The sequence below is a fragment of the Calypte anna genome, chromosome 12 (assembly GCF_003957555.1).
Source record: "Calypte anna isolate BGI_N300 chromosome 12, bCalAnn1_v1.p, whole genome shotgun sequence".
NCBI classification, from domain to species: Eukaryota; Metazoa; Chordata; class Aves; order Apodiformes; family Trochilidae; genus Calypte; species Calypte anna.
Window position 1 is genome coordinate 5169654 of NC_044258.1, and position 13564 is coordinate 5183217.

At 48.3% G+C, this 13564-nt stretch overlaps 1 protein-coding gene across 2 annotated transcripts; it reads left to right on the forward strand.

Moving 5' to 3' along the window:
- The first annotated feature begins 91 nt into the window (after window positions 1-91).
- C12H3orf18 (chromosome 12 C3orf18 homolog) lies at window positions 92-11095 on the forward strand. Of its 2 annotated transcripts, XM_030458405.1 has the most exons (6): window positions 92-188; window positions 1238-1391; window positions 2972-3364; window positions 4723-4748; window positions 6356-6485; window positions 8397-11095. In XM_030458405.1, the coding sequence occupies exons 3-6, from the start codon at window positions 3131-3133 to the stop codon at window positions 8475-8477; spliced, it is 471 nt and encodes a 156-aa protein (XP_030314265.1). In that variant the 5' UTR covers window positions 92-188; window positions 1238-1391; window positions 2972-3130; the 3' UTR covers window positions 8478-11095. The 2 variants fall into 2 exon arrangements, with proteins under 2 accessions (XP_030314265.1, XP_030314267.1); XM_030458407.1 differs by lacking the exon at window positions 1238-1391 and having other exon boundaries at window positions 120-188.
- Window positions 11096-13564: the final 2469 nt, after the last annotated feature.

Consider the following 13564-nt stretch of genomic DNA (forward strand, 5'->3'; position numbering starts at 1 on the left):
AATCGCATGGGGCACAGCGCGGGGGGGCGGGGATAGTGGCTGTGAGGCGCTGCGCGCGGAGCTGAGCGGCCCGTCCCGTCCCGCCCCCCGCGGGCTGCGCGGCCCCGCGGCCGAGGGCGCGGCCCCCCCGGCGGCCCCACCGCCAGCGGCGCTCCGGGGGGACCGGACGCCTCAGCGGGGAGCGCTCAGTAAGTGCCGGCCCCGACGGGCAGCGGCCGCCCTGGCGCGGGGGACGCGGCGCTGAATCGCGGCTGCCTCCGGGGAGGGGCGCGGCGGGATGGGCCGCGGGGGCGTCCGGCCGCCCCGTCCCGTCCCGGGCGCGGGGTGCTGCGGCCTCTCTGCGGCGGGGAAGGGCGGGCGACGTTTTTGCCCGGTCCCATCTATGTCCCGGCCGCCCTGTCCAGGCCTGCTCAGCTCCGGCGGGGCCAGGCGGAGCGCTGCGGGTGTCCGGAGCCGCGGGCGCGGGGCGCAGGCAGCGCTGCGGCAGGGAGGCGGCTGCCAGCCCTGGGGCTGAGCCCTCACCCCCCGGGCAGCGTCAGGGAGCGGGAAGGGCCTGTAGCCCCTTATCCCTTTGGAAACTTCTCCCCGGGACGGGAAAGTGACTTCCCGCAGGGACAGGGTCCCCAGACAGCTGGGGTGGCTCTGCCCGCAGGGTCAGGGTGAGAGTCAGGGCCGTCCCGTCAGGTTTCCGTCAGGCACCATGGGAGGGGAGCGTCCCCCCGCTGTGCCAGGGCGGAATGGGACCGGGAGCGCTGTGACAGCTGAGGGTGACAGCTGAGGCGCTCGGGAAAGCGGGCACAGGCAGCTGGAGCTTCCCCCTGCCCCGGGGGCTCCCCGGGAGCATGGTCAGCCTGCAGCAGGGGGCAGGAACCCACAAGTTCAAGCACTGGGAAGACACATCCCGTAACCAGCAGCCACCCAATGCTGCTGGCATTGCTGAGTTACCAGAGTCACTTCATCTTGGTGAAATAATGCAGAAAAAATACTAGTTATTATTTGCCTTCTTCAACCGGAGACCCCATGACCCATCTTCATCCCTGTGACATAAACCTTTATTCCTGTCATACCCAAGGGGAAACCAGAGGCCAGAGAGATAAAAACCCAGGCTCAGAAAAGCCAGCAGCCTCAAGCTAGTGCCTGACTGGATGTTCTGTATCTCAGAGGTGCTGGACACTGCAGAGATTGATTTGGAAATGCTGGTTTAGGAGAGAAACAAACATGTCCTCCTTATTCCCAGACCCAGCAGAGCCCAGCATAGAGCAGTCCTGGCTGTCTGAGAAGCTCTTGGTGCAGGCAATGGAAGAATGCCAGCTCGCAGCAACTGAGGATCTGGTTCCTCTTTTGTTCTCATCTATTTGTGTATGGACCATGCTGAAACCTGCCAGCAATAGGTAAGAGCTGTCCCTGCCCCCAGAGAAGCCATCAGAGACTTAAAAAGTGTGCCCAGCCAGCAAATCAAACTTCCAGCACCAAAATGACAACTGGAAAAGGAAAGCAGTGGGAAAGATCATCCACCCCTGGCTCTACCACTGTAACTGTGGGCCCTGGGCCATACTCACACTCAGCCTCTCCATCAGGCCCTCTCCAACCTGGACCAGAAGGGGCTTGGGGACAGAAATACCCTCATCTGAACCTGGAACTGGTTGTCTAAAGTCATGTTAGGAACCTTTCATAGAGGAGCACTTTTAGAGCTAGGTCTCTGGGCTTGGAAACCCTTCAGCAGGAGTGTAAGCCTGAAAGAATGAACAAGAGCCCCCATTCCCACTTGACCAGATTTCCATCTCCACTGTGGTCAGTAGTGGCTGGGGAAATCCAGGTGTCCCATGGTTAAAACTGGGCACATGTGGTTTGGTGGTCAGTGAAGGACATGATGTGAGGTGGGACCAGACCAGAACTTCTACCTTCACCTTTCTTTAAAAAAATATTGGGAGTTTGACAGCTCCCACAGTCTCCTAGGCCTTTCAAAATCCCCAGCAACTTGAGCTTCACAAAGTTTTTCAAAGGGAGCTGTGAGATTCTGTGTATGTTGTGAGTTTACCAGTTCAGGCAGATGCAGGATGAGGCTGTGCAAGTCAAGATGGCTTTTGGGTCTGGGCAGCCTGGTGCAGTTGGCCTGGTGTGATTTCTCTGCTTCTGTTGTTAGTGACAGGTGTTAATTGTGCTGCTGAACACAGTTATGGGCAGCAGCAGGGCATCCCAGCAATGGGAACTGTGCAATAACCTTGCCTAGAATAGAACAGAGCAGGGCAGAACAGTGGCTCATGGCTCTTTGCAGGCACATCTTTTTCTATTCAGAGCTCATTAACCCCCGTGTCCTGGCTGCATTCCAGTCCAGAGATGTCTGCTAAACAGCACAGAAGTGATCAGAGGACTGCTACAGTAGTTCTCAGGGTTGGCACTGCTCTGGTCCAGAGGTAGCTGCATTATCATAGAAGCAGTTGCTGAACTGATGTTATATCCAGTGGATTTATGGACAAAGTTGTGCAAATACTTCCCATAGGGCCACCCCTGGCGTTTTGCAACTCCTGATGATTTGCACAATAATAGCATGAAGCAATTAAAGCCTTTCATGTTTTCAGCATGAATAGATCTATCAAATTTCACAACTCTAATCCAAAATTGGACTCAGTTTAAAATTAATATTGATAATTACCAGTGCATGACTAAGCTTGAGTGGGTGCTTTCCTGGGGAACTTGAGAAATCTTCACTGTCTTTAGTAACAAATGGGGGACTGGTGCAACCCACTGCTTTAAGGCAACTGCCTTTCCAGAGCACATGGGACAAGGGCCCCCCCATTTGGGGACTCTCACTACCCCTAAAAAAATCTTTTTTTTTTTTTTTTTTTCTAATCTTGGTTGGGTATTTGTGAGCTGCTCTCAAAAACTCTACTAGTGAATTGGGAAGATTTGGAAAAGGTTGTGCCTGTCTCTAAGAGCTCTGCACTGTTCATTTGTTCTCATTCTTTCCTAGGCAGAAACCAGTGGAGTTCTTATGAAGAAAAATCATCAGTGATGCTGCTACAGGACAGGTCTCACATGAGGGTCCTTCATATGAAGGGCAGCTCTCTACTTCTGTAGCTGATGAGTGAGGACAACAGCTCAGTAGAAGGAACTACCAAGAGCTGTCAGGATGAGTTACAGCTCACCCCTTGTGCATGACTTGTATCACAGCACCACCACCACAGCCAAGCCAGACCCAGGGGCAGGTCTGGATGTGACTGTACCAGAAACAGCTACCACAAGCCCTGAGACTACCAGTTTCAACAGTACCAAAATCCCAGATGTGGCCAGCACTGGACCTGGCATGAGCACAATGCTGCTGTCCTTTGGGATCATTACTGTGATTGGGTTGGCTGTAGCTATGGTAAGAGAGCTCCACTAAATATTTTTCTGTCTGTTGAGGGTGGAGGATAGCAAAGGGATTCTAGGACTGATTTGGGTTGAATAATTTAGTTGGATTCTAGTAAAGACTCACCCAGACGTGCCGGGAACTGATGCTTCCTGATATCTCTTTCTTTTTAAGGCTTTTATCCAGTCTGCAGTCTCCCTCAGGTCTAGTCCCAACGGGATGCTCAGCAAGCCTAGAAGAAGCCATATGTAGTATCAGAATTTATTTTTCATAGCAATAAGAAGCTCAGTTAAAAGAACAAAAACCATATTCTGTTCTGACTTGTTAGCTGGAAGAGCTGTATTGATTTAAACGTTGTCAACACGGGGGCCCTGCAAGAAAGTTCACCCAAATTAACTTTTAAAGCAGACTGTTGAAACCACACTGATCTCCCCTGGGGATGTGTCTTTTTGAATTAAAGCATCCTGAAACCATTTTAGCCAGACTTATTCTGGACTGCATTTCCAAGGTTCTGTATGCTGGGTATCAACAAAATCCTTGAGGATTTGCTGCATAACTAACGTTGGCATTAATGCTGTAGGCAGAAACTTTCTGAAACTGTAGTTCTGGGCCTGACACGGGCAATGCAAGTGCTGCAGTTCTGCTTCTGATATATAACCAGCTCGTTTACCTGCCAACAGAGAACAGAAGGTAGCAGCAAGCTCCCGTTCCTCGTAAGAGGAAGAGCTTCACTAATACAACCTCCAGAGGAGCCTACAGAAAGGGACTGCTGCAAAATTTCATTGCAGGCCCAAGGAAGAGTTTTTCCAAAAGCCCCTAAGAGATCCTGGAAACGGTCATAAGTTCCCAAGAGCAACATCCAGCGTTGGTAGCTCTGGAGGCCAAAAGCCTCCCTTTCTTCCCAGCACAGCCGCTCGTTCTGGCTGACACGAGGCAAGTCACTGAGCATGTCCTCTTTGCTTCTTCCCTTTATAGTGGGGAGGGGATAACAGCACTTCTACACTGTAGGAAATCTGCAGACAACCCTTCCCACAAAGGCCAGGTTCTTCATCCACTCTTAAACTGCACCATTTGTCCTGCAGCCACCAGAAACGTACTGAGCTACACCTAATAATAATGCACCTAATACTCTTATTTCTACTAACACACCTAATAACACACCACTTGGGCACTGAGTGTCAGACATGATGTGCTGTGAGCTCACACTGATGCATATGAAATTTCACTTTCCGTTGTCCCTTCCCCCTGCTATGGTGCACAGTGACACCAGACTTGCTACACCTCCTTTCTGTGTGCCCCATGCCCAAAATTTCACTTCTCAGTTGTTCCCATCCTACAGGTTCTGTTGTAATAATGGTTTTCTTTCTCTTCAGGTGCTGTATATCAGGAAGAGGAAGAGGTAGGTAGTGCCTGTTGTTGGCTGAAGGGAACTCTGTGCTTCAAAACCCAGAGAGAGCTAGAAAGGAGACAGGGAGATGGGAAAGTGCAAGGGATGGCTGTTGGAGAACAAGCCTACAGGGAATCAGCTGTGTGTGAATAAGGCTGGGGTGGGAATTCTGCACTCCTGCTATCAGCCACCTTCTAACACCAGAGCTTCAAAGACTCCTCTGCAGCTTTGGAAAGGAAAACATGGTTGAGTAGGAAGAGGTTAAGGATCCTTCAAACTCTTAATGCTTCATTTATGAGGTGCACGAAAACAGAGGAAAGGGCTATGAGTGTGTAAAGAAGCTGGGAATTCTTTTATGAGAGATTTGGATTTCACATTTCAGCCCTTCCCAAGTTTCCATGTTTTCCAGCAGCTCAGGCCAATGACAGTGGCCTTGCAAGGCTGAAGGCCTCTTTAGCTATAGTCACAGCAACTGGCAGCACCATAGTACAAAGATACAGCTTACTAGCCCCAGACTTACTGTCTTAATTTCTTCATTAAGCTCCTGGTGGAAAACAGAGAGGAGAGCAGCAATCAGGGAGTCACACATCTTGAGTCTTCCATCTCTGACAGCAGGGACACTGGTGAAGATTTGTTAGGTGTGGTAACTCCTCCCTGCCTGACTCCTTGTGGGGTGCCTGGCCTGGCCATAGGCTTTATGAAGTGCTGCTGCCCACTTTAAAATTTCCTGAAGCCCAGATCTGGGTGCAGCCACAGGAGCAGCTAATGCTTGGCCTGTGAACGTAGAGAATGGCAGAAGATGATGGTTGTGCTGGCAAACCCATCGAGAAGCAGGGAGAGAATGATGCCATCCTGACACTTGCCAAATAGACATTTGTGGTGGCATTGCCAGTAACTGCTTGCGTGTTTTGATCCCCCACCCCCTCAAAACTCAGCTATAGCCTAAGGCAGGGCTCTGTTTTCAGAGGAGCATGCCCTTTCATCCACCATCTCTGAGCTGCCCAATATTTAGAGAGACCCCTTGGGGCAGTACTTTGCAGCTCTGTCACTTGGGGCAATGATATAAGTAAGAATAGTCTGTCCACAGGCATCTGCCTCCTATGAGAATCTATTTCTTTCCTATTTTCTAGTTACTGTTTATTATTTCTATCTATTTATATGGTTTTCAAGCCCAGTTAAAGTACAACTCTTAAGCTCCTGGAGCTAAAAGTGGACTTGTGCTGTCAGACAGTGTGACACAGCAGGAGTGGCTGTTGTGGGAAGAAGGACAGGGAAGAAGTTTCAGTATGCCTAGCAGTATGTCCCACCATATACAGCTTGATCTTTTAAGGTATTCAGGAGCTGAAATCCCTGTCTGATTCCTCTGTACTTAATGCCTGCCAACACAGATCAGTGATGGCAATTAATCCCTGTAACTGCACTCTGGGTACCTTCCACTCCTGCCAGCTGTAGTAGGTTCTTATTTTCATCCCTGCAGGACAGGACATGACCCTTACCTAGCAAGAGCAACAAGAGCAGAATCCCTGTGCAGCAGCAGAAAGCCTCAGCAGTGGGGTGGGGAAGGCAGCCTGAGCATCTGTCCTTCTCAAATAAACCTTTCCCTTCCCTCCCACGGGCAGGTTGGAGAAGCTACGGCACCAGCTTATGCCCATGTACAACTTTGATCCCACTGAGGAACAGGATGAGCTGGAGCAGGAGCTGCTGGAACATGGGCGAGATGCAGCATCTTCCCAGGCATCACAGAGCAAGGTAGGCAGCAGGGGCCAGCAGGTCTGCAACTACAACCTCTGGTGCTTGCACTGCTTTTGTTACAGAGATATAGATTTTTTGTAAGGGTAAGGAAAGCATGTAAGACCTCTGGAGGACTTTACCCATCTTTGCCAGCCCTCAGGTCAGGGAGGGGCTCAAACATTTTGAAGTGCATAGACTGAAGTGTGAGGCAACTAGGATGAAGAGCCTAGAGAGGCAAAGTGCTTGCTCTGCTCAACTATGAGAGAGAAAAGGGCAACTTCAGTGATTAAGGGTGAGTTTACTCCAGCATACCACCCAGGGCACCACCAGGGAGCAGTAGGATGAATGCCATTCTCTGAGAGGTGGGGCTTCAATGCCCACAAAGCACTTGAGGCTCCTTTGCCCTGGCTCTGAAAACCAAGTAATTTTCCCCCAGTTTTAAGGTATCTCTGCTTTGCCTAAGGATGTAAGTGTGGAAAAAGGCCTTGCTGAGGCAAAGCCTGTAATTATAAAAGTTAACTGTGCTGCAAGCTCTGAAGAATGCAGGCAGAAAGCCTGCACATTGTTGTGGCATGGCACATCTGGTCTTATCAGCACTTCCAGGCCAGCCTTGCTGGGCACTCAGCAGGCCTGGCTCTGAAAAAGGGAGGAGAGTTTTCTATTTGAATTTGGGGAGAGGGGAAGAAGGCTTTGCTTTGACCACTTCTGAGTGTTCAAAGGCCTGCAGCTTGCTGAGAAATTATAAGATCCTCAGAGACCACTGGCTTACTACATTTGTGAGTTAGGAAACAGCTTGATAGCTTGGCAAGTTGTTTGTGGGGAAAGATAGATCTTTGACAATAGACTGTCTGCTTCCCCAGTGTTCCAATGGGTACAAGAAATAGGGAAAAAGGGCTTCTCACCATTGTTTGCAGTAAGCTTCACAGTGTTCTCTTCTTCCTTTGTTACCATCACCACACAAAAAGCCTTTCTGAAAGACAGACTCCACAGGGATGATTGGAACAGGTATGTCTCGTAGCCAGAGATGCAGCCTCCCCTTAGAGTAGACATCTCTCCTTTCTTGAACTCCTCTCTAGCTGCTCTGTATTGCCTGTGTCTTCCCTTACTTTTCCTGTTTCAGGAGCTGGAGTTCTCCCAGACAGTTCTCAGTTTCCACACTTTACATCTTCAGATAATCAGCAGCAAGCTCGGTGTGGGCAGAAACAGAAAGAGGAGATAATAAATAAAACTCTAATTAAAAAATATTTACCTTGAGATATGCTTCCCAACCTGCTAAAGAGCACATAGGGGATATATGTGTTGGAATATGAAAGATAGTTAACATATTCCATACACTGGTTTGGGAAAACAAGCAGTACTGTTTGTATAAAAGCAAAGGATTGTGTCCTCTGAGTAGCACATACTGGGAAAACATCAAATCCCTCCATTAATTCACAGAGCACTTCCCTTCAGGTAGTAAAGGTGGGAAATGACAAGGCCAGAGGTAAATTCAGCACAGTAAAAGCAAATCCTTCCTATACAGGGACTGGCTAGCAGGACATCTCAGATCTGTCTGGACTTTGCACAGGTACCTCTGCTTGGAAAGCAGAAGGCTTAGCATAAATAGAGAGGAAGAGTCTAAAACAACAGCCAAAGTTCAGCCTGTAGCATGTTTCCAGGCCTTCTTTTCATGCTCCTTGTATATACAAATAGCAAGCCCCAGTAATCCAGTGATGTGCTGATTTTAAACTGCCATGGATGTGCTGACTTGCTCTCTGGCCAGTTGTATTTTTCTGTCACAGCCTCGTAAATGCCATGTTACTCAGCCAGCCTCCCTTTCCACCAGTAAGGGGTGGAATCTACTTACAACCCTGTGCAACTTGTGCCCAAGCACACTCCTCTGAGCAAAGGCAGTCTTGCTGGGTCTCATCTTTCACTGCTTCAATGCAGATCCTGCTGACAAGTCAAGGAGCCCTCCAGAGACCCAGCCGCCTCGTCTTCACAGACGTTGCCAATGCCATCAATGCCTGAGCAGTTCCTGTCCCTGTCCCTGTCCCTGCTCCGGGATCGCACCCAGACCGGGGAGGACGAAGCCAACAAAGCAGCGACTTCCCTCAAGCATGGCCAACCCACAGAGCCCAGCTGCTCACCCCCTTGGTTTGTGGCACAAGCACTGGGAACTGTTGTCACTTTGGGAAACAAACCCTTTGTGATGGCAGTGGTGATTTTGGGGGGCATCTCTTACCACTAAGTGGTCCTGAGCTCCAGTGTCTGGGCTGGTTCTGACTGACAGCGTCAATCAACTGCGTGGAGCAGTGCCTGCTTTGCTGTAGATGAACTTGTCAGAGCACACGTGCACACTCTGTGGGACAGGGAGGGAGGAGAGGTGAGTGTTTCAGAGATCTTCCCCATTGGCTTTGTGCCACCAGACCCCAAGGAAAGCAATGAGACACCACCTCTGCACAGGGACCACACCTTTGGCAGATACCAGAGGGGTGACTGGGGGCAAAGCCCCTTTGAGCAAGGAGAGCTGACTCCCCTAACTGAGGGGTAACCTGGGGCACACCAGGGAACACCTGTACCATGGGTTTATCCCCCCTGTGGCATGTGGGCTGCTGATAAATGTGCATATGGGGTGATGCTGAAGCACAGGGAATACAAAAGTGAAATAATGAACATTTAGATGATTACATCTTAACTGAGGAAGTGGCTGAATATCCCAAATTAGGGCTGCTGCATAGACAGAATTCACACAACTAGAGGCAGGGAGTGTCAATGTCAGGACTCCCTGCCACTGAGCTAGGAATAATTGGGCCACAGATAAGAGTAGAGTAGAACTGGGGTTCAGATACCATGTATATCCCCCTCCTGCTTTGGCTCAGGGAAGTTTCTACATTGCAGAGTATTATTCAGGAAAAAAAAATTAAGCCCTGAAGTACTTTATTTTAAATATGGAAAAACATGTATTGGCTCAACATTACAACAGCCCCATGTCTGCCCCCAGAGGTGACTGAGCAGCTGGTTCATACTACCTTACCTGCCAGGACCTGCAGGCAGAGCCTTCCTTTGTTCCTGCTGGAGAAAATACAGAGCTTTGTGTTAGCCTCTGCACCTGCCAATGCAGAAGGTGGGGACAGTTAGGCCAGGATTTTCCCTCTAACCCTGAAGCATCTCTCTGCCTCTGCATCCTTCAGGGCTGCAGGAGTGAGAGAGTGTGAAGGAGTCTCTGGCCACCTTGGCATGCTGCAGCCTGGGGACTGTCCTCTTCGGGGCCTTTTGGAGGCCACCAGCCCTCAGTGCTGCAGGCCAGGGAGCAGCAGTAGAGCCTGCACGTGAACATCAGTGCCCAGCCATGCTCTCATTTTTTGGAGTACATGCATTTTATCAGTCAGATCATATTCCAACCTCAGCCCCAGTCAAATGGGAGTCAGGGAAAGCCAAAATTTGCATGCAGATCCTAAGGCAGGCTTTATGAAAGGAGATGTTTAACTGGGTGGCAGTTCAGGTATCATGTGTTTTGTTGCAAGTTAGGACCTGCCAGGTTTTTTCTTCCCCACTGTTATTTTTCCCTCTGGTATTCATTAAGTGCAGACTCTTTCCTGGGCATGTGCCACTGACCCCTGCAGTGCACAGTTCCTTATCAGCCCTCCTTCCTTCCCTGGCACAGCTTCATTCATGGCAGTTTTGTGGGCTAAGTTGCTTTAATTTTTCCATCCCTCTTTATTTCTAAAACCAGGGAGTTCTGGGAATGTATTAGGGCTAGGAGAGCCATCACCATGTAAAACAGCCTATCCTTCATACCCAAGAGATCTGTCAGGAGGCACTCCCAGCCTGCTGTCTGCACTCCAGGGATGCTCTTGGAAGGAGAGCACACAGGTACAAATACTGCAGTATGTCTTAAATCCTTAGAATTTGGACATTATCTGTGGGTATTCCCAGAGGTTATGCTTATGGGACCAGCTAAGAAGCAAATACATCACCCCCCCACCACATGCACACTTACCATCCCCTCCAAGTGCTCACTGAGGGCAGGCAGGCACAGAGACATCAGATTTCTCCCTTTCAGCAGCTGGCACGTCACTGCCTGTCACACTCCCGAGCTCTGCAGCAGGACAGGGATGCAGGCAGCACCAGGGGTGCATGGCTGTCCTAAATTGCAACATTACCACTAGAGCTCCTAACATTTGGACTTGATTTGTTGTTTTAAACTCAATAAAAGGCAAGCGTGAACTGAGCTGTTTCCTGAAACCAACAGCCTACTTTGTGCTCCTTACCCAACTCTGTGCTGCACGAGCAGTGCATCTGTCAGCTCAGGTGCAAAATCCTGTACCTTTTTCCATGTTAATGCTGAGATCTATCTTGTATAACAAACACACCTGCAGAGGAATTCTCTTTAACCATTCTTCCTGCAACGATAGGCTTTGTCCTGTGATGACTGCCCTTAGATTAACAAAGTACAGATAATAAGACTAAAAGAATATTATGGGCATTTGCTGGGCTTGCACTGGAGTATTCTTTTAGTTCAATAGCACCTCCTCTCACAGTTCTTGGAAGTGTATGTACAATATAGCAGAGGCATTATGATGTAAATTAATTCAAGTGTTTCTGTGTTTTAAGCATTGAAATATAATTAAACTATTTACATGAAATCTAGTGTGATTGTCTTTTTTTCTCCCTGTCATTTGCATTTCCTCAGGAAGCTGGAGTGTATCCTCAGCCCATGGTGTAACTTGTATGCAGTGAATTCCACTGCTCTTTCCAAGACTGAAGTACATGTGAAAAACTTGGAAGGACAAGCTCTGTGAGGGTCAAGGCTTAGTGCTTCATGGCATGGAAACTGAGACCTCTCCAGAAAGGCTTTTTGGAGAAGTCAGGAAGGCAGGAGCTTCCAGCCTAGCAGATCCTGGGCATCCACAGTGCAGATAGATAAATTCCAACTTGTCTGTTTGCCATGTTATCCTTTAACCAGCTGAATTCCTGGACAAACTGGAGGCTCATCTGCAGCTCTGTCCACGATAGGCTGCCCATACTGGGGTGGACATTGTAGGCAGCAGCACTGGTAGCTCCATGGTGATGTTGTTGGTGTGTTTCAGATTTGCTTTCTGCCCACAGACTGAAAATTTGGGACTAGTTAGGAACACTGTGAAATGAACAAAGAGGCTATGCCCAGGGAATAGTTGTAGGGCACACAGAACAATGTGGGGCACAAGGACACTCAGCTGTGGAGACTTTGGGAGGTAGACATGAAGCAGAACCAGGTTCTGTCCAATCAAGGCACTTATAAGGCACTCTAAGATACACAGGAAGATGGAATTAGGTACCAGCATTTGGGTTCAAGGACCTATTTTTCTCCATGCTTTCCTTATGCTCATTCCTCCTGGTTTTCACATAGATCTGCAAGTGCTCCTGAATGACCAAATCTTGTGTTTTAATCCCCAAGCTCAGATAAAGAGAAACTCACCTTGCCTGGTGATAAGCACATGAGTGGAAGTTGTCGTACATGGAGGAGGCAAAGCAGAAGCCTGAGGTGCTACATTTTATACCTTTATTAAAAACAAACTCCAAGGCTAATTTGCAAGTTGCCAACACTTTTTATGCCTTCACCAGAACCATTTATGAGAATCTTCCAAACTTTCCTGAATAACAAAATTCCTTCACCTCCTGTGTTTTGATCTGACTGGAATGACCTCTTTTTTTGACAGAGACAGACCAAAACTGAGCTTAAAAAGCTTGAATTGCATTTGCTTAGAGGTAGGTTTGGCTTCACAGAAAAGGTAACTATGTGGGAAATAACAAGTATTCATCATTTCAAAAAAGAAAATGCAAGTAAATCCAGTGTGAGATCCCAGCTCTCAGAAAAAGGCTGGAGTATGCCCAACCTTAACAGGCAATGACTTTTATTCCAAGTGTCTGCATAAACATGGCAGCTAAAGCTATGGCCTGAGATTTCAACTACACACAAAAGTAGCTCCTAATAGTGTGGAATTCTGCTAGTTCTCCTTGAGAACCTAGATTTTCATGGAGACATGTTTTCTGCTGTGGCTTTCCAATAGAGTAGAAACGAGGTAGCAAAGACTAGATTTAATTTTATTTTTTTTTAATGGAGAAGTGCTTTGTATGCATGCCCCAGAAGAATATTGCTGACCTAAAGGAAATGGATTTATTATCTAACTTAAGGAGGTTCTATCCCTACTCCATGCCACCAGCTGGAAAAGGTGTGTCTGATGTCATAAGAAAAGCTTAAGTCTCTTACAGATGCAGTCCCTAATCTTTTTAGCAGAAGCTGAGGTTCCAGTCTCACATTCTAACAGCTATTTATTACTCTCAGGTAATAAAGGGATAGTAAAATGGGCAGTACAGCCTTGCAAGCAGAGTATTAAACCTCCCAATTCACCTGAAAATCAGGTAAAGAAGTCAGTAAAATACTTTGGTGTGCCACTGGAGCGACCTTTGAATGAGGATATGAATGCAGCGGAACTTGTGTGCCCACAGAAGAAGAGCAGCTCCCTAACCTGAATTCAGAGGGCCACCATTTGGATGTGTCATGTAACCACCAGCAGTCACAGATTTGCATGCATGGTGTCCCACTTGGATTTATCCACACAGCAGGAGAAGGAGGTAAAACTTCCCATACCTGGCAGCAAGCCTCATCCTACAGCATAAGATTAAGGTCAGTCCCTGTGATCTAATCCATTTAATCCTTGATTTCTCTTCTCTGTGGCAGAGGAGGCACAAATGTTAACTGTGATACAGTTCTCTGCTGAGGCCTCCAAACCCCATACAGAAGAAACCAGTTAGGGCAAACCAGGCAACACAGCATCCACAGGATTAGGACTCTGATCACTCCTAAACTGGACAGACCAGACAAAATGACCTAGCAGGAAGGAACCATTTTTTTTCCTATTATCTCTCTCCAGTCAGCCCTTCCTCTTAATTCTGCAGACATTTTCCTGTGTTAAATCAATACCTGCTAAGGGAACAGACCTCTGATGAAAAGATAATAAATGAGCTCAATATACACTGCCATTTCATGGGTTTCTGCTCTGCACTGCCATAAATTTAAAGCCAATTATGTTCTATTTAAATATTTAACACTGTAAAGCTAGCCAATTTTACAT

Bases quoted from the DNA above. Each gene is read 5' to 3' on its own strand.
- C12H3orf18 (XM_030458405.1), top strand. From the start codon at position 3,131: ATGAGTTACAGCTCACCCCTTGTGCATGACTTGTATCACAGCACCACC. The intron at 3,365-4,722 runs GTAAGAGAGCTC...CTTTCTCTTCAG, and splicing joins TTGGGTTGGCTGTAGCTATG to GTGCTGTATATCAGGAAGAG. The intron at 4,749-6,355 runs GTAGGTAGTGCC...TCCCACGGGCAG, and splicing joins TATATCAGGAAGAGGAAGAG to GTTGGAGAAGCTACGGCACC.